The sequence below is a fragment of the Pavona decussata genome, unplaced genomic scaffold, assembly GCF_977016875.1.
Source record: "Pavona decussata unplaced genomic scaffold, jaPavDecu1.1 SCAFFOLD_134, whole genome shotgun sequence".
NCBI classification, from domain to species: Eukaryota; Metazoa; Cnidaria; class Anthozoa; order Scleractinia; family Agariciidae; genus Pavona; species Pavona decussata.
The window spans coordinates 1,591,280-1,613,746 of NW_028145547.1; the positions used below are offsets into that span (position 1 = coordinate 1,591,280).

The following is a 22,467-nucleotide window of genomic DNA, read 5'->3' on the forward strand; positions in this document are numbered from 1 at the left end:
TTTCTTTTGCTTCCTCATCATGAATTATTAATGAGTAACAGCAAGAGATTACGTTGCCTCGGTGACGGCAGTTTTTAGTACAGCCAATCCGAGCATCTTTCATTTATTTTATGCCACAAATTTCTTATGAAAATTTCACAATGAAAGGTTTGAGTCTATTTTGACACAACAGCTTTTTAATGCCCACATTGTGCGAAATGTAAACCAGAACTTATAATTTGGAATCCTTTGGGCGCTTTACTACTTTTGTCCGAGAAACTCGGGTTTCATAACGGCGGTGCCGGCTAAAACAGAGATATTTTTACGCGGTTTATAACTACGCGGGAAAAGCAGATCTTAGCAAGGGTTATTGGAATCCGAAAAAAAAAATTAGGGGTGAAAAATCCATACATTGTTTTGAATTTTGGCGCTTTTTAGAATAACTGTTGCTTAATTATCTCTTAAAAATGCGTGGTTACCTCCAATTTTCTTATCGGATTCCAATAGCACTTGCTAAGATCTGCTTTTCCCGCATAGTCAGAAACCGCGCAAAAATACTTCTGTTCTAGTAGGCACCGTCCTTAACCAAAATTTTCGGAACCTTTCCGCGCCAAATGAAAAGGCTTTTTTCCATCAAGGTGAAGAACCTCGTTTACAATTCTAAACTTGCAATGCGAAGTGAAAACACAATGACTAGAAAGCATTCTGTTTGTTAATGAATTGGAAGAAAAATTGGGAGATTTTTTGCGCGGACGAGTTTATCCATCCGGGCATTTTTGCTGGATGGGCACTATGGGTTTTTGGCGTCTCTACGCGGATGAACACGATCATGTCACGTGATCAATTTAAACCATTCAGACTCAGAGTGGTGAACTATAATGATCAAAAGGCTGTGCGAGAATCTTTCTGTGGCTGTTATTGAATGTGTTTTTACACAACCTACTTGGATTTTTCTGAACTGCTGAAAAAATGAAAAGCGTGGTTCCATTAACCCACCAGTTGTCTGCGAGAATTACTTTCGACAATCCCCACTATAACTCGACTATATCTGTGGCCTGACATGAGAAGTTGTGATCGTTTTCGAATTATAATTAGATGACAATTCAACCATAACTGACGTCTGATATGAACACAGCTCCTTTTGAGCCAGCGGATGAAGTCCTTAAGCGTGACAATTTAATTGAAAGATAAAATCATACGTCTCAAATGAGCATTCTTCCGTACCTGATTCGCCATGTCCTTTTTCTGAACCGGAAAAACAATCCGCGTCCGCGACGGTAGACTCTTCTCCATCCTCTGTAGTAATAAAGTTTCATAACGCTGTAACGCTGTCGCCTTCGTCGGCGACGCCTTCGTCGTTGTTTCCTGCGTCTTCTCCTTCGCCGTTTTCTCCTTTGCCTTCGTCTCCTACGTCTTCTCCTTCTAATCTTCCTTCTTCTTCTTATTATGCGCCTGTACCTTCTTCTTCTACGCACTCGCCGTCTTCTTCTCCTGGCTCTTCGTATTTTCCTGCGTCTTCTGCGTAGTCCCCATCTAATCCTTCTCCTTCTTCGCCCGTATCTTCTAACTCGTCGTCCAAACCTGCGTCCCTTGATTGCTCTCCACGCCTTCCCATACCGAACCGTAATTCGGCGACGTATCCTTGCTGTTAAAAATCTCCGCCCGTACCTGACGACAAGTCCACGTCTTCTTCTGTAATAAACACGTCTCCATTTAAATCTAAAATAGATCTTCAATCTGTTGTTTATTCCTGTACGAATCCATCTTCTTCCACGTCTGAGCTGGAGCTTGCCTCTGTAATACCTGGGAGAAATACAAAATCAAAGACAAAAATTCTTCGATTTGATTTTGCATGAGGTTACGTAGCACTAGCCTGGGATTAAAGTTGTGTATGATAGATAATGCTCGATTACGAAGACTACGTAGTTCTGTCAGGGATAACAGAGCGAGTAAAACACACAAGCGCAAGCGAAAATTCTCTCAGCCTCCGCTCCTGCTCGTTGCGTCTCTATGCGCGTCACCTCCTTGAAAGAGATTTTGGTACTTGCTCGCGAGATCGCCTTACGCGCACATGTCGGTATTGTTGACTGGTTTCTTGTGCGTGTGTTAGACAACAACAACAAAAATAAGTGTGGAATAATGACTAAATGTAAGTGCTTGAAAACATGCAAGCCCTTATAGGTATAATACCGTAAACTGCCACTTATAAGCCCTAGGCTTATACAACTTCGTAAGGAGTTTTAGATGGGCTTATAAACGGAGAGACTTATAACCGGAATAATAAAACCGTTTCGAAACGAGCTATAGCAGTGTTGAACGAAATACGTTTTTCGTTAAGGACGGTGCCTACTAATACAGAGGTATTTTTACGCAGTTTATGACTATGCGGGAAAAACAGATCTTAGCAAGGGCTATTGGTATCCATAAAGAAAATTGGTGGTAACCACGCATTTTTTAGAGAAAATTAAGCAACAATAATTTCAAAACGCGCTACTGAAAATACAAAGCAATGTATGACATTTTTCCCAAATTGAAGATTAATTATCTCTGAAAAATGCATGGTTACCCCCAATTTTCTTTATGGATACCAAAAGCACTTGCTAAGTTCTGCTTTCTCCGCACAGTTTTAATCCGCGCAAAAATATCCCTATATTAGTAGGCACCATCCACAGGAAACCCGGGTATCTCGAGATGCGCAGAACGTATGCGCAGTAACAAAAGTAGGCACCGTCATTAAGTTTTTAATTGAGCTTTAAAATGCCATAATAAATCGAATTCATTTCAATATTTGGCACAAAATAAAAAAGGGTTGTACAGTAATACTACAGTAAAGCATTAAAAGTTACTTTAATGGTATTTTACAATAAAGTGGTACGGTGGTTATATAAAGAGTAGATAATAAAAGGGAGCAATAAACTTATTGTTCCGCAATAATTTTTCCAATTTCCTATTTAAAGTAGTACAGACTTTTGTGAAAATGCTTAATATGACTCAAAATAAGCAAAGCTAGAGGGGGGTTTATATCGGGGGGGGGGGGGGGGGCTTATAATAGGATGTGTTTATTGGTTCAGTTTACAGATTGATGGGGCTGTAACCGGGGAGGGGGGGGGGGGTGCTTATCAGCGGCAATTTACGGTAATTGTATCAAATAAACAAAACTGCACCTCATTGGAATAGTCCTTCTTCCATAGAGGAATCTTAATCCTCTTCGTTGGTACACCCGCCTCCATCGACGCATATAATAGAACTTAATCACATAGCGACGCCTTCTTCTGCGGCCCCGTCCTCTTCGTGGCCTTGCAAGTCCATAGCGCCTTCGTCGCCGCCTACGGCGTCTTCGTCTTCGTCTTATTCTTCGCCTTCTCTTTCTCCTCGCTCGCCTTCTCTGTTTTCTTCTTCGTCTTCGTCTCCTCCTCCTTCGCCTCTTTCTTCTCCGCAATCGCCTTCTCCTTCTTCTTCGTCGTCGTTTTCGTCTGGATACTCGTCGCCTTCCAAACCGTTTCCATCGTCTGTTGACCCTTATCATCAAAGTTCCTCTTCTGTAGATCTTCAAACGCCTGAACTTTTTCAAGTAACGTACATGGAACAAGCGGCGAGTCACACGAACTGTGCGCCACTTCTTATATATTCTAATTCGGAAGCGACGTAGAGAAACCAATCGTCGTCCGTACTTAATCAATGCTCTAGTTCGGAAGAATCTAAAATGAAACAATACGCAATAAATAGCTTGCTAAATCAATGAGAGGAATATTAACTATTTAATAACCGAGAGTGAGGTCAATACAGGAAAATCTCAAACTGAGGCCTTGCTGTATTGACCGAGCGAGAGAATTTCAATTTAAGCCTAACCCTAATTTGCATGACCCGTAATCGGTCCGTTCTCGCTCTTAGCCAATCCGAGCACGCGTTATATCGGCCTCTAGCGTTAACCATATAATAATAACTTGAATTGTTTCTCAGACCATTCGAGTATATGACAAGGGGTTAGTTTTTAAAGAAACCGTTGTGCTGCGTCGATAGGGAGTGGAAACTAATGTTTGGTTTATCAACAGAGTTGATGAGGTGACTTGGAAACCGTAAAGACATTGGAGTGCTGACGTTTCGAGTGTTAGCTGGTCGGTATTCTTCCTGACGAAAGACTGACGCTGGAAACGTAAGCACTCGAATCTCTTTACGCGGGGTGGCCAAATTATCTTATCAAGTTTTATCTGTTGATAAGACCAAACATTCAAGTATATAAATGATGTTAAAGACCGTTTCTGCGTGGCTTTTATGCCATTTGTGTTTCGTTTCGGAATTGAAGTTCTCTTAAATAAGTCCTTTTTAAAAGGTCGTTTACAATACAGGCAAACAATGGCGTGGACCCGATAAAGGACGCACGGGACCGATGCATATGATTTTTTTTAAGGGATAACCCTCTGTTCCCCACCCCCGCCAAAAAAAAAAAAAAAATCTGGGCACTTTTATCGCTTCTGTGCCATTGAGTGATCGCAGCGGTGTAAATAGACTTTTCATAAACGAGGAGTCGTTGTTCCGATTTTTGTTAAAAATAAATAAATAAATATTTAAATCAAAAATCAAAAATACTTGCGCCGTTCTGGGTCCATGAGAAGGGCATAAATATTTCTTTACCTAAATTATAGGTACCATACCACTTTTTACCGGGGCCGTAGCATTTGTTTGTCTGCCTTGTAAATGGACCGTTAATAAGGAAGGTATCTGTTGCTCTACCAGTGGGGCCGTTAGTTAAAATGAATGGATAAGTACTCCATCACACGTACAGCACTTGAACTATTAACCTTTAACACGTGTTTTGTACTACTGTACTTCTTTAATGTACCTGACTCTGTATATCCGTCTTCTCAGTTTGATGAACAGAAGCCTTCTTCTGTTAATTACATAACGCCATTTCCTCCTGAAATAAAGCTTTATCCTGGAAAGTCGATAACCTCTTAATCGTCGTCGTCTTCGGCGTCTCCTCCTTAGCCTTCGCCGTCTTCTCCTTCTTCTTTGTCTTCGTCGCTTTCTTCGCTGTCTACGTTTGTATCTTCGTCTTCTTCGTATCACTCTTCGTCTTCTCCATTTTCTCCGGCGGCGCCTAACTCCTCTGCGTCTGCCTCTTCGTCCCCGACGTCTCCTTACTCTCCTCCAGACTCTTCCTCGTCTCCGATAAACTCTTCCACGTCTTATTCTGACCCTCACGTAGCGTTTGTGGTATCTAATTCTCCACTGTCGTCCGTATCTTCGTACTCCAAACCACTTCCACTTTATTTTAATCATGATGCGACCTCGAGACAATCTTCGCCACCGTCCTCTCCTTATTGCCACATAAATCCTGCCTCCACGGATTCTGGCAAAAGAAACAAAACCTCGTTGGAAAAATGACCTCAGAACCAAACTCGTTCAAGGAGCTTACCAAAAAGCATGCTTTCTTCCTTTATTTTTTGTTTTTCAATTAGTACAATTTTCTGGCGTGTGAATGTAGATTTTCTTTTCTCTATTTTTTTCTTTTTCTTTTTTCGACTTTTAAATTTAAGATCATCCTAGCCATCTTCTAATCAATTTTAAAAGAAATTACCCTTTAATTCCCACGCCATTTGATATCGTCGCAAGCCTCAGCAAATTTCTCTGAGGTGTACCAAACAATCTCCGAGTATTTTTATAGTTTAAGAGTCATGCACGATCAAATGAGTGTAAGTCTTTTGCTTCTACATATGCTTCTACGACTGTTTTCATCCTGTTGATTAAAAAGGAGGTCAAAATAAAAAGAGGGAGTATGTTCCGCAAATAAAAACGACAAATACAACTCCGAGGAGCATCTTCTAAATGTGAAAACTTAAGTTTAAGACAAAAATAGGTTTTTCTCCTTCAAAACATGCATGACTAAACTTCCTCTTGCATTTGTTCTTTTCTTATACTCGGCAAACATCTGTCATTTTTGGTAACTAAATTGCTATAGTACGCTTTAGTACCTAAGTTTCCGTAACTTCCGTTTGTACGCGAAGACATATCTGCGGCCTCTCCTGATCACTCTATACCATCGACGTCTATAGTAGAAACGTAAAATACTAAGTCTTCTTTTTCTTCGAAGTCGTCTCAGCTTGCGCTTGTAACGCCGCCTTCTTCGGAGCTTTCTTCGTCTTCTTCGTGTTCTTCTTCTCTTCCTCCTCCTGATTATTCTTCGCCTTCTTCGTCGTCGTCGACGTCTTCCTCGTCTACCATATCGTCTTGGTCTTTTTCGTCGCCTTCGCCTTCTCGTGATTCTTCTTCGTCTCCTGCGTCTTCTTCGTCTTCGTTTTCGTCTCCGTCTTCTCCGTCTCCTCCGTCGCCTTCTTCTCTTTCGTCTTCGCCTTCGGTTTCTTCTAACTCTTCTCCTCCTTCCTCTCCTTCTCGTTAACGTTCTCCATCTAAGACCTCTTCTGATTCTTATTCTTCCAAAACGTATTGCTGCCTTTATACGCTTTCTTCCATACCGGAAAACCAATCGTCCTCGGCGGTATCCAACTCTACGCCATCCACGCTTGTAAAATATCTGGCATCGTCCTCTGGGCAAGCGGAACAGTCGTCTTCTGTATCGCACTCTTAATTCTCGGCGGTAATATCTGTTGATGATAATCAAAATACACTTGGATTAGAAATCAGCAGTTACGTAGATCAACATTTCCCTTGAAAATCTCATAAATCATTCAGTTACTGAAGTGAAAAGAACACCAGCAGTAAAGTTTCTTTAGACTTCACTTACTTCGAGCCTATTGGATAAATAAACACAATCAGAAACTGATTGAAATGCATTGAAACTTTTAACTTGACTGCAGAACTGTCCAGAATCATTTCCAAACTTGGCTTAGCAAGAAAGGAAAATTGTAATTGTAAACAGACATAGTAATGCCCTGGCGCGAATTATGTATTTATGTATTTATTTATTTATTTGATTGTTTATTAATTAATTAATTAATTGATTAATTAATTAATTAATTAATTTATTTATTTATTTATTTATGCACCAACCATGGCCACTGATTCTCATTAATATGCAAAGTTTCATGAGAAAACTTTTGTACGACTTAATAATTACTGTATTCTATCTTCGTGTACTATTGACCAGTTGTATACTTAGCGACCTGCAGGGCTCAGTTTCTCAAAGTTAACCTGGGTTAGCGTGAACTTTGATTCGAGTTTAATTACTGATCAATAAAGATTCCGCAAAAAGCTTTATCATTCCCTTCGCCGTGTTGTCTTAAAATTTCTCTTTTCTAGTGCTAGTTTGAAATTACATTCTCAAACTCATTATTAATTTATCAAGGCAAATCACTACCGTGAAGGAAGTTTCGAAATGTGATCTTAATTATCATAAAGTTTTGTGAACTTTTGCTTCGAATTTCTCCAAGAATTATCAATAGTTTGAGAAGCTATATCAAACACTCGAAAGGATGTTTCCTCCTATTTCCAAACACCTCGAAGTTGGTTAAAAAAACTCGGCTGCGCCTCGTTTTTCCAACCTACTTCTCGGTGTTTGGAAATCGGAGGAAACACTCTTCCTCGTGTTTGATCTATTACATATTAACTAGAGAGCTGAAAACCACGCTTAACTTTGGCTTAAGTTTGTAGTAAGGTTTGACACAGACGAAATTTTGCAATATTTACCCTCCCCATGTATGTATTTACCTTAATGTGACTGGACGTCGTCTGAACAGGAACATCAAATATTTGCCTCGACGATACAATCGTCTCCATCGCCGTCTCCAATACACCCGTATGACGCCACGACGAAGTCGTCTTCGCCTCCGTCTCCGTCGCCTCAAACGTCGTCTTCTCCTGCGTCTTCTTCGTCGTTGCCGTCTTCTTCTCTTCCTCAGACGTCCACGACGTCCTTTGTAACGCCGCCTTCTACGTCTGATAATTCTTGTCCATCGTCTTCCGTAACGGTATCGGAGCTTTCCTCTTCTGATCGACAACCTACGGTACTTACGTCCGATGCGCAAGTAAATGCGTCTCTTGATGAATCGTACGCGACTCCATTTCCCCTTAGCCCAGATTCGCACACTGCGAATAGTATTCCATCTTTTTCTTGCTCTGAAAATCATTCTACCGCGCCTAAACCTGTTGATTGAATAAAGAAAGCAAACAGTAGTTTATTTTTCTTTTCAATTGTCAAGCGCCTTGGATATTTTTTCAGTCAGTGCACTACAAAGGTATTAATTTCATCAGGAAAGGGGGGTTTGGGGTGTTTCTGATTTATGATTTTGTGATGAATTATTAAATGCAAAAACAAAACAAAACAAAACAAAAAACAAAACGATGAACGAAAAAGGAATGAAGGAAGGAGCCATAAAAGGGAGCATAAATAGCCCCGCAAAATCTGCAAACGAAAAAGCTTTTAACCTTTTTTGTCTAAAAAGATGGAAAGAACAAAAAGAGAAAATGACATTAAAATGTTTTCTTTTGTCGACACCTCTTACCTGACGTATAGTTTTCTTCTGCCAATTCGGAAGAATAGGGATCTACCTCTGCGGTAGACCCACCTCCAGCGCCGTCCGTATCTAATACGCATTACACATCGGCGGCGCCGTGTTTTTCGTCTGCGTCGTATCCTTCTTCGCCTTTGTCGCCTTCGTCTTCTTCTCTTTCGCCTTCGTCTTCGTCGTTTTCTTCGCCTTCTTCGTCTTCGTCGTCGTCTTTTTCTTCGCCGCAACAGTCTTCGTATGTAACGTCGACCGCGAGACCTTATTTTCCTTAATCGTCTTCCATATCTCGCCAAGAATCGTCCTCGCCGAATTACCAGGGGAATTCGTCTTCGTTTGTATAGCATGAGGTACCTTTTCCCGTATTTGCGCACTTGACGCCAAAGCCTTCCATGACGGAGCATTATTCTGGGCCGGGGAATTATTCTTCGTCGTCTTCGATAAACCATGATTCCTCTCCAGCTAAAGCTGTTTTAAAACAAAAAAGGCATTGGTGAATAATAATAATAATAATAATAATAATAATAATAATAATAATAATAATAATAATAATAATAATAATAATAATAATAATAATTTCAGTGGTACATCCACAGAGTGGCTATTCGTCCACTGTTTCCAGGTTGAATTGCAATTGGAAATGTTGGTTATTGTGGAGGGAGAAAATCTGGAGTACTCGAAGAAAAACCCTCGGAGCAGGCACGAGAACCAACAACAAACTCAGCCCACATATGACACTAAGTCCTGGAATCGAACCCGTGCCACATTGATGGGAGGTGAGTGCTCGCATCACCACGCCAACTTAGGCGAAACGAGACAATGATAGAAAGAACACTTGGAGAAGAAACAAAAAAGAAAACAAGTCGGCAATAGGCTTGACTAAAACTATCAATGGTTTAAACCAGAGACATTTATACCATCTACTGACGTTCCACAATTTACTTGACTCCGATGATGACTTCCACTCAGGTTGTTGAAACGCCAGTCAATGTCCCTCAAATGTACTCACCCGGATGATGATGGTGATGATGATGATGATGATGATGATGATGATTTACTTGATTATACACTTTACTTAGTTCTCATATCAACCGTATCTTTATTCCTCCAAGACTACTTGTAATGTGTTCTCAAAACGTGTTGTGTTCTGCTTAAAAGCTGGGACAATTACGATCTTACAAGAAAATTGAAAATCTAGTTCTTTATCTCATTTGACTTGATTGTGACGTGCAGGGTTGCAATTTGCACCCACAAGAAGTACGACACAATTTAGTTTTTGCTTTATCAAATCTTCATGTTGTTCTCGTATGAAAAAAAAAATAATCATGATCAACTTTTCTTCACCGCGTTTGAGGCGTATAAAACGCTTTCAAACGCCTCAAACGCGAACCTCAAACGGTTTAAATCCCAATAAAACACTGCTGCTCGTGTTTTAACCATTACATAAATTTCGACAACAGATGTAGGAAACGTGTTGACAAGAACATTTTCAATATATAACAGAATCAGTAATTGTTGATAATGGGGCTGTTGTCCACGTAGGTACTATGATGCCTTTCACACTGTTTCAAATGAAATCATTCTTACTAAATTTATCTCGTTGTTATTATTCAAGAAGCATTGCAGTTGACAGCTTAAAAATGATAAAACGAGGATTCAAATATTTGGTTATATCACGACATTCTGACTTCGAAATCCACGATAAGACATTTAGCCCAATAAGCGTTCCAGACATTCTCGCCAAGGTTGTTTGAATTGACTATCGGCTTACGACCGGCTTACGTCGCGAGCTGCAAACATGCTCACAAATTCAGACATTAGTTAGCTTACGCAACATGAGATGCAGCTAATTATTTTTGCACTTTCCTGTTAGTCTATTTAAATCGATGAATTTTTTCCTGTTTTCCCCGCAAACACAAAGCAATCTCGTACCCAGAGTCCTCAGGCTCTTTGGCCTCTCTGGACACTCTGGGCTGGGGAACTGGACTTTTTTCACCACAAGATTTCTGAGATAAAACAATGCAAGCCGTTACGGGGCAGCCAATCAAAAACAATTTTTTTCGATTTTTTCAGTCTCTCTTCTGGTGACCAACCGCTGGCCAAAGAGCCGAGGACTCTGGGTACACCGGAGGTTGAGTCGCAAAAAAGAAAAAACTACGTCACGAATTAGCTGTCACGCTGGTCACACAAGGACATGTTGTCGCGCTATTTTCTCTGCCAGCCTCTTGCGTAAACTCACTATTGTCATACCGTTAGTACAAAAAAAAAACGTGGGTTGTTAGAGGAAGCGTGGTTGTGAGATTAATCAGATGACGGTGTTCTCTAAAACACATAAATGTTAACCAGTGTTACTATACCCTAAAGCTTAAAAGCGGTATTCTTACCTAATTCTTATGTACTTCCTTTTCCAGCGGAGCAGCAATCTGCGTCCAATGCGATACACCTTTCTCCACCGTCGCAGATAGAAGAAGCGCATCACACAGCGACGACGCCTCCTTCTCCTTCGTCGCCGTCTTCTTCTTCTCCTCCTTCTTCGTCGCCTTCTCCTCCTCTTACGGCGTTTCTGCCTCTTCCTCAAGCGGCGTCTCCTCGTTCTTCGTCTTCTTCTCCTCCTCCTTCTGACCCTTCTTCTCCTTCGTCGTCTGGAAACCCTTCGTCTGCGACGACGCCTCCTGCGCCACATTACTCTGCCACGCGTGATTCGCAGACGTCGGTACTTTCTTCGGACGCGTACTACAATCCTTCTGTGCCAGATTTTTACTCTTCGATATTTTCCCTTCACCGAGATCCGTATTAGTCTTGTTATCTTGCGGAAGGTTCGTCTCCTTCTTCCTACTCTAACAGTTATCTTGCGCCTGCGGATGCTAAAAAAGGGCATAAAATGTGGCAGTCATTAGGGAAGGTCTGTTACACACCTCTGCCATATTATTTTAACCTTACATTTTTAAGGATTTTCTATCTTCCCTTTCTCATATTCTCTCAGAGGTGGGACATCACAGCGTGACTAGTTCCCAGTTTGTGGCAGAGTCACTGCTATATGAAAGGGGTCAGTGTTTAGTTCAAAGATTGTAATATTTATTATGACAAAATCTACCGTACTATAATCTCAAAAAAGACACAAAACGTGACTAGAATATTATGTGGGAAATCACTTGTTTAGGCAATTCTGTATTGATGTATTAGAAAACAACCTGTCCTTTGGGAAAATTTAACAACCGCTTGAGAGAATCGGCCCTCGTATCAGTTACGCTTTCACTGCCAGCCATGTGTATACGCTTTGCATCTTACTATGTAGCTATAATAGCCCAATAGCCCTTTTCACGATTAACTCTGCTCATTTGAATTACAATGAAATCTAGCATGTAGGTGAGGCAATTTCGGGCTATTTTGTCGTTTTAGCCCGAAATTGCCTCGCATCCACGTCGGATAACATTGTAATGCAAATGAAAAACATTAACCGTGAAAACGGCTATTTCGATATATTAAAGTTCAGCTTGACACAATAGACATCACTGCGAGGCTCCGGGGAACAAAGCCATATAAACTCTACAATTTATTCCCCGAAGCCTCGAAGTGATGTTATTGTTTCAGGCTGAATTTTAATATATCGAAATTGGGTTATTGTTAACTCGCCGTTTTCCTTTCACTTTTATTTTAAGATTTTGCCTGAGAGATAATTCTTTACCTTTATATAAACACTATACAGAATCTCCTAATAATTACTCAGAGAACTGTACTAAGACTTACTAGATGCGGGCCCATCGTCGGCGTACTCGGAAACGGAGGTAGCGTCCCTTACGGTACACCTTTCGCCATTTGTTTCTGTAACGGAAACGCATTCTGCAACTTCGCCGCCGTCGAACTCTCCTTCGCCTTCGTCGGCGTCGTCTTCGCCTTCGTCGGCGTCTTCTACGTCTCCTTCGTCTTCTCTTGATTCTTCTTCGTCTCAGCCTGTTTCTTTTTCGTCGATATCGCTTTCTTCGCCTTCTTCTTATCCTTCGCAATTTTCTTCTTCTCCTTCTTCTTCGTCTCCGTCGCAGTCTGTTCCTCCGTCTTCCATAGATCCTTCGTTTCAGAATTCGCCACTTTCTTGCGACGTATTTATACACTTTTCCTTTAATGGTTCTGATCCTTGTTAGTCGCCCTTTTAAGCGGAATGCCATAGTTCCTCGATACCATTTCAGAGTACGCCATACATTGTACACGCGAACTTGGAATCGATGTCTTGTTCTCCTCAGAATAGAGCGCCTTCTATTGTAATAAACAGTCACTCTGCGTCCGTAAAATCTAATTTGAGAAAAAAAAAACAGAACAAATGATACTTGGAAAGTATTTCCTCTACGTTAATGCCCTAACTTCCAAAAAATCCTCGTTTATGGACTTCAAAAGATAAGTGCAAGATAAGATAGAAATAGGAAAATACGTAGCGGTCACCTCGGGCCAACAAAAACTTTTCTTTGCTAAATGGCAGAATTTACAGTAATAATGTATACATTTTGCGACTCAAAATCTATTCATTGTAGCCGTTTCTGGAAGAGGGTTAGTATGACAGTGGTGCATGTATAGTTAATGTATGAGGCTGTGCAGGAATCTTTCTGCACACTGTGCGGCCTGGAAATGCATGTTTATTTTCCACGTCTCTTTGAGGATATATAACGTCTCAAAAAATATTTCCTCTGTAGGTATTCTTAGCAAAATACCTGTAACAACCATGTTTTTACCCTGTCTTTAAAATGGTAGCACAGAAATTGACAGAGGTATTTTTTTCTCAGTCAGGTGACACAGGCATACTCGGAAAAGAAACTCGTAGTTCTCCCAACAGGAGTCGAACCTAAGACCTTCCGATTACTAGTTCGGATGCTGTCAGTACCACTGAACTACAGGAGACTCGTGGGAGCTAAGGCCATTATTTCATGAATCACACATTTTCTTTTGTTATTCAACATCCTTTATTTAACTTACATACTTCATGAATATTAAACTAACTGAAACGAGGGATTTATACAGATAAATCCCTCATTTACATTAGCAGTACTGCGAGAAACGCACACATCAGGTTGCTTCTATTGTTCTCCGTTTCTCACCTAAGTGTGACGGTACTAATTAGCCGGCGTTTGTCCCCTTGAATAAAGGATCGCCTTCGTGAATAATTTCATGAAATAAGTCAGATAAACACCTCGAACGTCGGTATTAATCCATATACATCCCTCGGGCCTACGGCCCTCGGGATGTATATGGATTAATACCTCCGTTCTCGGTATTTATCTTTTACTTAAAGTAGGTTCAGGTGACAAACATCCTGCATACTGCTAGGATTGAATGTCAGCACTCAACTAGTAATCGAAAGGTCATAGGTTCCACTAGGGTTGGGATAGTATCTCTATCATTTATTAACCAGGATTAAAACAGAACATCTCATTTTTTTCAAGTATAAAAAATATCTACGTTAAGTTTAAGTAAAATCACTGAAGTTATCATGCTTAGGTACTTGATGAGATTACGTTGAAGCTATCATATCTTACCTAACATATCCATATCTTCGTCCCGCTCGGAACACAAGCCTGTTTCCTCTGCGAACAAGATTTCTCCAGCGTCGCCCGAAACGGAATCTTAACACACATCTTCGACGCCTTCGACGACGCCCTCTTCTTCTGACTCTTCTTCGTCTCCTTCTTGTCCTTCGACGCTTACGTCTTCGTGTCCTTCTTCGTCGTCTTCTTCGACGCCTCCTCTTCCTTCTTCTTCTCCGCCTTCGCAAATATCGTCGTCTGCGTCGCCTGTTTCGTCTTCCTCTGTAGCGTCTCCGTCTGATTAATTTCCAGTGCCTTCCAATTCGAAGTCTCGGCCGTCCGCGATAGAAACTCAAGAATCGTCTCTTTCGTCTGTAACTTACGACAAATCGCCGGCGATACCGAGTGACCGAGTGCCATCTCCTTCCTACTCGGAGTCCGATTCGGAATTTTCGGGCAACCCAGCGACGACCATACCGGAGATAGATTTTAACTCTGGTAAACCTATTAAAAAAATTATAAAATACTTACAATATTAACAATAACAACAACAATCTTACAGTGATACTTTGACTATATGCTGAGCAGCAGCACATAAGGGATAAAAAGTACAAACTTTATTACAGAAGATTATTTTCATGCGCAAAAAATAGCTAAAAGAGTATTTTAAAAGAACCCAACTAAAATAGCGAGTATAATAGACCAATCTCGTATTCTTAATATTGAATTGGATCTACGTTGGAATGGGGGCCGCCCCCATCAGTATAATTCCCATCATATATACGTTTTACTAACCGAGTTTGATTTCCGTACTGTAAGTTACGGACCGAGTTTTTTCCCGTTGATTTGCGCGCCATAAATCGACAGGAAAACGCGGATCTGTACCTCACAGTACGGACCGAGAAAACGAGGTTAGTAAGATATTTATTATATCGCTGAGGTTAATCGGGCGCGCGGGAAAGGAACAACTTTCAAATTTAGCGAAACGTACAGTGAAATAAGATCCGCAAAATTGACCAATCACACCACGAAATTCAAAAGATTTCTCGTTTTAGACGTACTGTCCAAGCTGGTTCCAATTCAAATACAGGGGATACGACTAAGGTCTTTTGAACACTGAATAACGACACCAAGGTGAATATAATAACCGAAATGAATTTTAAAATGTGTAAACGCTGCCCATAATAAATGGAATGTCTTCTTTGGTAGACTGACTCATTTGATGTGAAGAATTTAGAAAGGCAGGCCAGACTTAGATCCTGAAGTTCAGGAGCAGTTACATTGACTGGTCAAGCTTCAAGGGTAAGCAAATGCATTCATTAAAAACTGGATCACTGAATAATGCAATTCCAGTGTTTCGATTGGCTCAGCGACCACGGGATATTTAACAATTATTCCACGAGCGCGCGTTGGATATGAGATGATAGATAGCCAACGAGGCGCGTAGCGCCGAGTTGGCTATAATCATCTCATATCCAACAAGCGCAAGTGGAATAATTGTTTTATAAAAAACAACCGAGAAATATTGCTAGATCTTACTGATTTCGCTGTGCAAGAACGACCAGAAGGCAATTTAATGGTCGCCATTTCTCGGCCATGGTATAATTGCTCATATACCATGGCCGCTAAGCCAATCAAATCCCTCGAATTGCATTATACAATGATGCAGTTTTTAATAATAGCCATAATACATTGCCCAAGAAATAAGCGCCACTATCTTGCCGACTTCATATTTGTTTGTTTCTAATGAAACAATTATTCCACTGAGGCTTGTTGGATAAAGTATGATTAAAGGGAACTTGGCGCGCTGTCTTTAACCGCACATCCAAAACACACTCATGGAATTATCCTCCGCTGTTCTCCAGAAAAGTCTTTCCCTGAGTGCAAACTGGACGTCAATGTAATCTGCACATGCTGTGAAATCAAATAAATTCGAGTTCTGACGTTTCGAGTGTTAGTCCTTTGGTAGCGCAAATCAAGGAATTGTGGGTTGTACATGCTTTACATAGTGAGTAATGAGTGGAGCTATGCTATTAGTGGGAGCATGGAAACGTAGAGAGCAAGCAAATTTAGGTTTTATTAGGTTTTCTTAACTTTACTTAATCTTAGTTGAATAGATTTTACTTCATTTTTTTTAGTCTCCCCAATTAGTAGGGCACTTGTGCTCGGCTATCCAGATTTGAAACTTAAATAAAGTTATTATTATTATTATTATTATTATTATTATTATTATTATTATTATTATTATTATTATTATTAAAATGTGTCGAATGAAAAGCGTTCTTTGATCCCTTGCGGATAAACAGTGCCAATTTGGAATATTAAGTTTTGCTCTAAAGGCTGGTTTTGACTAGGACATAAGCATAAGCATAAGCATAAGCATAAGCATAAAGATAAGCAAGTGAGAACACTAGCTGCATACCCATAAGGACAGACGCACGCGTAGAAAACCATTTCTTGATGAAATTCTCGATACCAGCCCCCCTCAATGTTAAGCAAGATGGCAGACGAAACGGTTGACTGCCTTGTGCTTGTGCTTATGTCGTCACTGTTCTCACTGGCGAAAACGGCGACATAACATGACATAAGCATAAGCTTAAGCACAAGAAGAACAAACTCGTTCGTTCTTCTTGTGCTTATGCTTACGCCGCAGGTGTTCTCACTTGTTTAAGCGGCGTTTGAGCTTCTGCTTCTGCTTATGGTTATGTCCTAGTGAAAACCAGCCTTAAACTTTTGCTGCTTTCTATGTCACTATGATGTAGAGAATGCTACAACCTGCTATGAGTTTGTAGCAATGGTTAGGCAAATTACTGGCGAGCGACTGGTTTGGATGCATCTTTGTCATTTCTTTCAACGTCTCGAAGCTATTTGCAGAGAGTCTCCTTCCTGTCTGACCAAAGTTTAACTTTTTTGCATCACGTGTACATTATGAAATAGTTAACATAAGCGAAGACTCATGTAAAACGAAATGGAAATGGAAATGGGAAGTGAGACGAGGGAGAACCTATGCTGCGCGTGCACGAGGATCCATGCTGGACTTCGCGCCTCATGAATTCAAAAACTGACTGTTAAGCGTTGTTAGACGGGTAACAAGTGCATATTCATCACTTACCTGATTTTCCACCATTTTCTTCCAATTCTCACTCTATATCCTCTTCCTCGTTTGTAAACAGGGTACCAACGGCGTCCGCTACGCACGCGTATCACACATTTACGAAGTCGCCGTCTTCTCCTTCGTCGCCTTCGCCGTCGTCTTCTCTTATACTTCCTTATTCGTCGCCTTCTTCTCCTTCGCCTTCTTCGTCTTCTTCTATTAATTCTTCGCCTTCGCCTTGCTCTTCTACTTCGTCTTCTTCTGATCCGCATCCACTTCCTACGTCCAATTAGCATCCTCACTTTGCCTCGCAACAGTCTTATCTTTCGGAATCGCTTTCCGTAACGAGTTAGCAATTGTTTACCGCGTCTGATGACACGTCTCCATGTTTTCCCAATTCTAATCCGCAGACGATAGTTTGGTTTACGGATTCGAACCCATCTTCTTCCCCACCGGAACGTAACTACACCACGACGCCATCTGAAAAATGACAGGTGTAAAATTAACATAACATTTAGCCTTTTAAAAACTCTTAGGCTTTCCGTTGTTCTCTTTCATCTTCGAGTCAAACGCATGCTTATTGACCTTTTCGTGATGCGAACAAACCTATATGACTGACTCGAAATGTAGTACCAACCTACCACTATACAGCAGATAAAACAAAAGGGACCTAAAGCAGGGACGAAGACGACGACGACGACGACGGCAATGAGAACGTCCGAAAACAATAGTTTTAATTAGCAAAACACTGGCTCTGTACTCTGCAAACAAGAACGGGAAATGACCATTTTCAAGGTTTTATGGAGAACGTGAACGTATGATGATTAATTTTCCTCCCTCGTTCAGAACTTGAAAGCTGCCCCCATGAAGTTAACTCCTGGACAGTTCGGCCACATTACACAAACTAAATGAGTAGAAATCATCGCGAATTTATTCATTAAACAAGAATTTTTAAAACCCGTTTTCGTTGGCGTCGCCGTCGTCTCTCCGTGAGGTCCCTTATATCACAGGACATCACTGCTTAACAACTTTCACTGATATCAATGCCCACAAACTAAAAAATAAAGTTAGACTAATTCTGCAAAACATAATAAACTAGGAGTAGGTACTTCTTACTCGCTTTCATTTGAACCACCATGTGGCATGTGAAAGACACATTCAAATGATACAATCCAATTTCATGAACCAAAGCTACCCCCATTGACAGAAAGGGCTCACATGAAATGTCCCGCACCGATCCCTTCTTGAATATTCATTTCTGACCTCCTGGCCATTCGAACACTTTTCAATTTTGTTTTTCAAGAAGCTGTAACCACGCTGTTCACACAAATTTTTAGATTGTCCATCTCGATGGTCACAATCATTCTTTCTTTCCAGCGGTTTTCAATTGAGTATCGGAAAACCAAAACCGACGTAATTCCTCTAGCCAATCACAACAGTCGCAATCAGCGCAATGATCCAATCAGAATTCGAAGCAAATCCATCCATGGCGCCAAGCGCGGGAAAACGCGTGCGAGCAAGTCACAATTGGTTTTGGTTTTGGTCCTCATTGGTGGAACAACTGGCGCGAGTTTTGCGCTTACGAATTGCAGGGCGTAGCCAATCTCGTGCCCAGAGTCCCCAGGCTCTTTGACCAGCGGTTGGTCGCCAGGAGAGACTCTAGAGAATTTGAAAAAAATTTAAATTTTTTGATTGGCTGCCCTGTAACAGTCTGCATTGTTTTACCGCAGGATTCCTGCGGTAATAAAATTCCTGTACCCCAGGCAACCACCCGCCGACTAAAAAGCAAGAGGACTCTGGTTACGAGATTGGGGCGTTGCAAAGCAAACCTAACGCAAACGCTCTAAGCTTTCTACATTACCAACTCGATGCGAAGCGTCAATAAAGGCCCTTACAGCTTGCAACCTTCAATTCGATCCATGTAGTCAAATACGCTAGTTATCCTTGTTGTATGGCCTACTCTACTGATAGAATATTTAGTTACTATGAATCTGGAATAGTAACTATTTAATTTATCTAAAAATTCTTAACTTTCAAGTTCAAATCCACCTTATATTCACTTTCCAAACACGAAGACACAAATGAAAAAACAAAAATAGAAATTATATACAAGGAGCGCAGTAAGAAAACCTAATCATCAGGCCTAACATTTAAGACTTCCCGTCACCTCGAAAGATAACCTAAAGGGCCCTAGCAAAAAGAGCGGCAAGCTTACCTTAGGGTAATGTACTTTCCTCCGTAGCGGAACACAAGTCGTCTACCTTTCCTGTAAGCCCGTCGCCATCTTCGCTTGAATCGGAAGCGCAGCACAAAACGACGTCTTCTTCTACGTATTATTCTTCGTCGGCGGCGTCGGCGTCTTTGCCTTCGGCGACGCCTTCTAAGCCTTCTTCTGTATCGTCTCTTCTTTCTTCTTAACCTCCTTCTTTTTCTTCTCCTACTGCGTCGTCGTCTTATTCTCTTCCATCGTCGTCTGAAGCGCATCGACAATCTTCCCCTGAATATTCTCAGCTTCCTGTTACGTTTCCTGTATCGCACTCGTAGATTTCTTCCGACACGTCTGACGTACCTCCACTTGCGTCCAATTAAAACTCTTATCTTTCTTCCAAGTTTCTTTATAATCTTTCTTCCGATTCTCACCTTTCCTCTGAAATACCTGTATAGAAACAGCCTCATCAGCAACACTAGCTAGGAGATATAACAACTTCCCACTCCGGAAACTACGGGGAGACTGGTACAAGTGATGGATTATGGGATCGTTTGGGCAGACGGATGAATGTACCGATGAATAAGTGCATTTGTTCGGTAGTCGGTTGTATTGGAAATAGTATTTTAGGCGAAAACTATTTAACAAGAGCTACGCTACAACGAAAAAATACCGAAAAAATGCACTTATTAGCTCTTATTCGTCATCGCGATGTCCATCCATGTACCGAAACGATCCCACAAACCTCTATTAGAGCTAACGAACGTTTCCTGTTCGGATTTCAGAAGGCAGTCTCTTGGGGGTGCCAGGTAACAAGGATCTGCCCAAGGCCGCTACCCAAACTTGTGCGCGGGGGAGGGGGCGTTTTACTCATCTCCTAGCTCTACTAGTACACAGAAACTACTATTAACTGTGTTTGGTTGCGGATGGCTGGGATGGAAGTGGATTGCAACTTGGGAAAATTCGCCTAGTTCTTCCTGTGTATTTTAGAGAAGTCGTTATGACTTGTTATTCCTTAGAGAAAAACGTTAATATTTTCTTCCCGGTGTAGTAGGAGCAATTCAGGTTCTTTGCCAAAAATTTGAGCAGTTAAAAAGTCGCCGTGACAGTGCCCCCGGGAATTGGACTGATCAGAAAAGGTATGCAGCTGATAATCCACAGACTTGATGGTTAGATGGCTGTTTGCAACAGAAGTAACTATTGATTATAAATAAATTATTAGGAAGTGGGGAGAAAAAATAGAAAACTAAAGTGTGACGTCACAAATACTTGAATTTTCGAAATTATGCGATTTATTCATCGTAGAGAGCATGATGAAAAATAATTAATTGCCAAAAATCGTCATCTTATTGCGACTTGGGAGTGAGATATTGTGACTTTTATACTCCAATGACTCCATACAAGTCCTACTAATTTTGTCTCTGTTCTAAACATCTAGAACGGAGACAAAATTATGAGCATTTGTATAGGGTAGTTGGAGCATATCGATACTAATATCTCACCGCCCGAATGACAAGAAGGCTTTTTTCATCACGCTCCTTCAAAAGATCTAGACAAATCCCATACATTTCGGAAATTTAGTTTTTGTGATGTTATCATTTTAGTACTCTATAAAAAGGGCTATGGCTTACAGTCATGTAAAACAAACGTACATATCTCATTCAATTTCAAGAAACTAATAATCATTTCAGTCTTACCTGAATGGACGCCAGCGTTTGTTGATCCTAATTCTGAGTCTGCCACGTTTACGATAGACCTTTCTAAACACGCGGCGATATCGGAACCGTAACACGCATCTACCACGCCGCCTTCGTCGTTTACGCCTTCTTCTTCTACGCCGTTTCCTTCGGATCCTACGCCGCCGTCTTCGCCTTCTTCTCCTCTGTCTTATTCGTTGATTTTGTCGACGCCTCTTAATTATCTTTCTTCGCCGTCGTCTAAGCCACCGTCTTTTTTTGTATCGTCTTCTATACCTTCTTCTTCGTCTTCCTCGCCTTCGATAAATAACTCTTCTCCATTTTCTTTTTACCTTAATCCGGAGCGATCCTCTTCGCCCAAATCTTATCTGTTTTCTTCTTCGACCTTTCCGGGTGTAGAAAAGCCTTCCTCTAAACACCTTCACGCCGCACCAACGCCGACCTACTCTCACTCGGACACGTTTACGGACTCCAGTCAATCTTCTCCATCCACGCTTCCTTGTTCGCCTGATCCAGATTCGTCTTTTACGGTACCTTTGATTCAAATGAAAAAGGATACGTTCGCGATGAGTGTTACATTGTCATCATATGCTAACTGACAATGTATAAATTTCTCATCAATGAACGAAAATTGCTGATTATAGTACTGAAAAATAAATCAATGCTCTTAACATAAGTCGAATCCACTTAAATTGGATTGAATTACAACTACGAAAGCTCAAAATTTGTGACGTTCTTTATTAGTTTTTCTCGGCCAAAAACAACAACAAAAAAAAAATAAATAAAAAGATAAAAAAGAGAGCGTTTGTTATCAATTCGGTCGACTGATAATCGCCGTCCGATTTTGTAAAACATGTAATACCCATTGCCGAACAAGACCGTCGAAAGAACGTGGCAAACGAGTGAGTTTTCTGATACAAAACAAAGAAAATTGCTTTGATTTCATCAAGTGTAAATTCACGCCTGACGGCTTCAAAATTGACAGAACCTTTTAGCTTTTTTAATTAACGTGATATTTTAGTGATCTTAGTATTCTAATACTTTCGTATTTCAGTATTTAAGATTTTAGTATTTTAATATTTTTGTGTTTAAGTATTTTAGTACCTAAGTATTCTAGTATTTTAGTAATGTTGTTGTAACTTAGTCTCATAGGGCCATAAGGGAGACTACAGTCTTGACTGTAATTGTGCACCTTATTGAAGTAAAGATTCATTCGTTCGTTCGTTCATTCATTCAAAGAGTCCGTAAATGCCGTGCTTCCGTGCACATATCAGGTCTATACTATCAGTTACAAACTACGACTTTTCAATTCGGTCAGCTATATTAACAGAGTAGTGAGTCGCTTTAACAAATGCTTAAGCTTTTAAAAGCTGTGACTGTTGCTTTGTTTTCAGTTTTGGATTAATACTAGGCTTGGATTACGGTACATTACAGGCAACAATCTTAACAACTTTCCCATTCATGATCTACACTGAGCGCATTTAAAAGCAGCAAAGATGCATTGGTTATTATGTTTAAC

General features: G+C 40.7%; 1 protein-coding gene across 1 annotated transcript in view; it reads right to left on the bottom strand.

The window, feature by feature from the left end:
- The window catches only part of LOC146467642 (uncharacterized), a 129,211-nt gene that overhangs the window by 18,338 nt on the left and 88,406 nt on the right, over positions 1-22,467 (bottom strand). Inside the window, exons 66-77 of the mRNA XM_085125187.1 lie at positions 20,949-21,482; positions 19,261-19,701; positions 17,064-17,525; positions 13,964-14,455; positions 12,189-12,728; positions 10,826-11,305; positions 8,439-8,909; positions 7,645-8,079; positions 5,952-6,581; positions 4,820-5,329; positions 3,144-3,677; positions 1,204-1,782 (exon numbers count right to left, since the gene is read on the bottom strand). Coding sequence (XP_084981313.1) covers positions 1,204-1,782; positions 3,144-3,677; positions 4,820-5,329; positions 5,952-6,581; positions 7,645-8,079; positions 8,439-8,909; positions 10,826-11,305; positions 12,189-12,728; positions 13,964-14,455; positions 17,064-17,525; positions 19,261-19,701; positions 20,949-21,482 — 6,108 coding nt within the window. The remainder of the gene's footprint in view (positions 1-1,203; positions 1,783-3,143; positions 3,678-4,819; positions 5,330-5,951; positions 6,582-7,644; positions 8,080-8,438; positions 8,910-10,825; positions 11,306-12,188; positions 12,729-13,963; positions 14,456-17,063; positions 17,526-19,260; positions 19,702-20,948; positions 21,483-22,467) is intronic.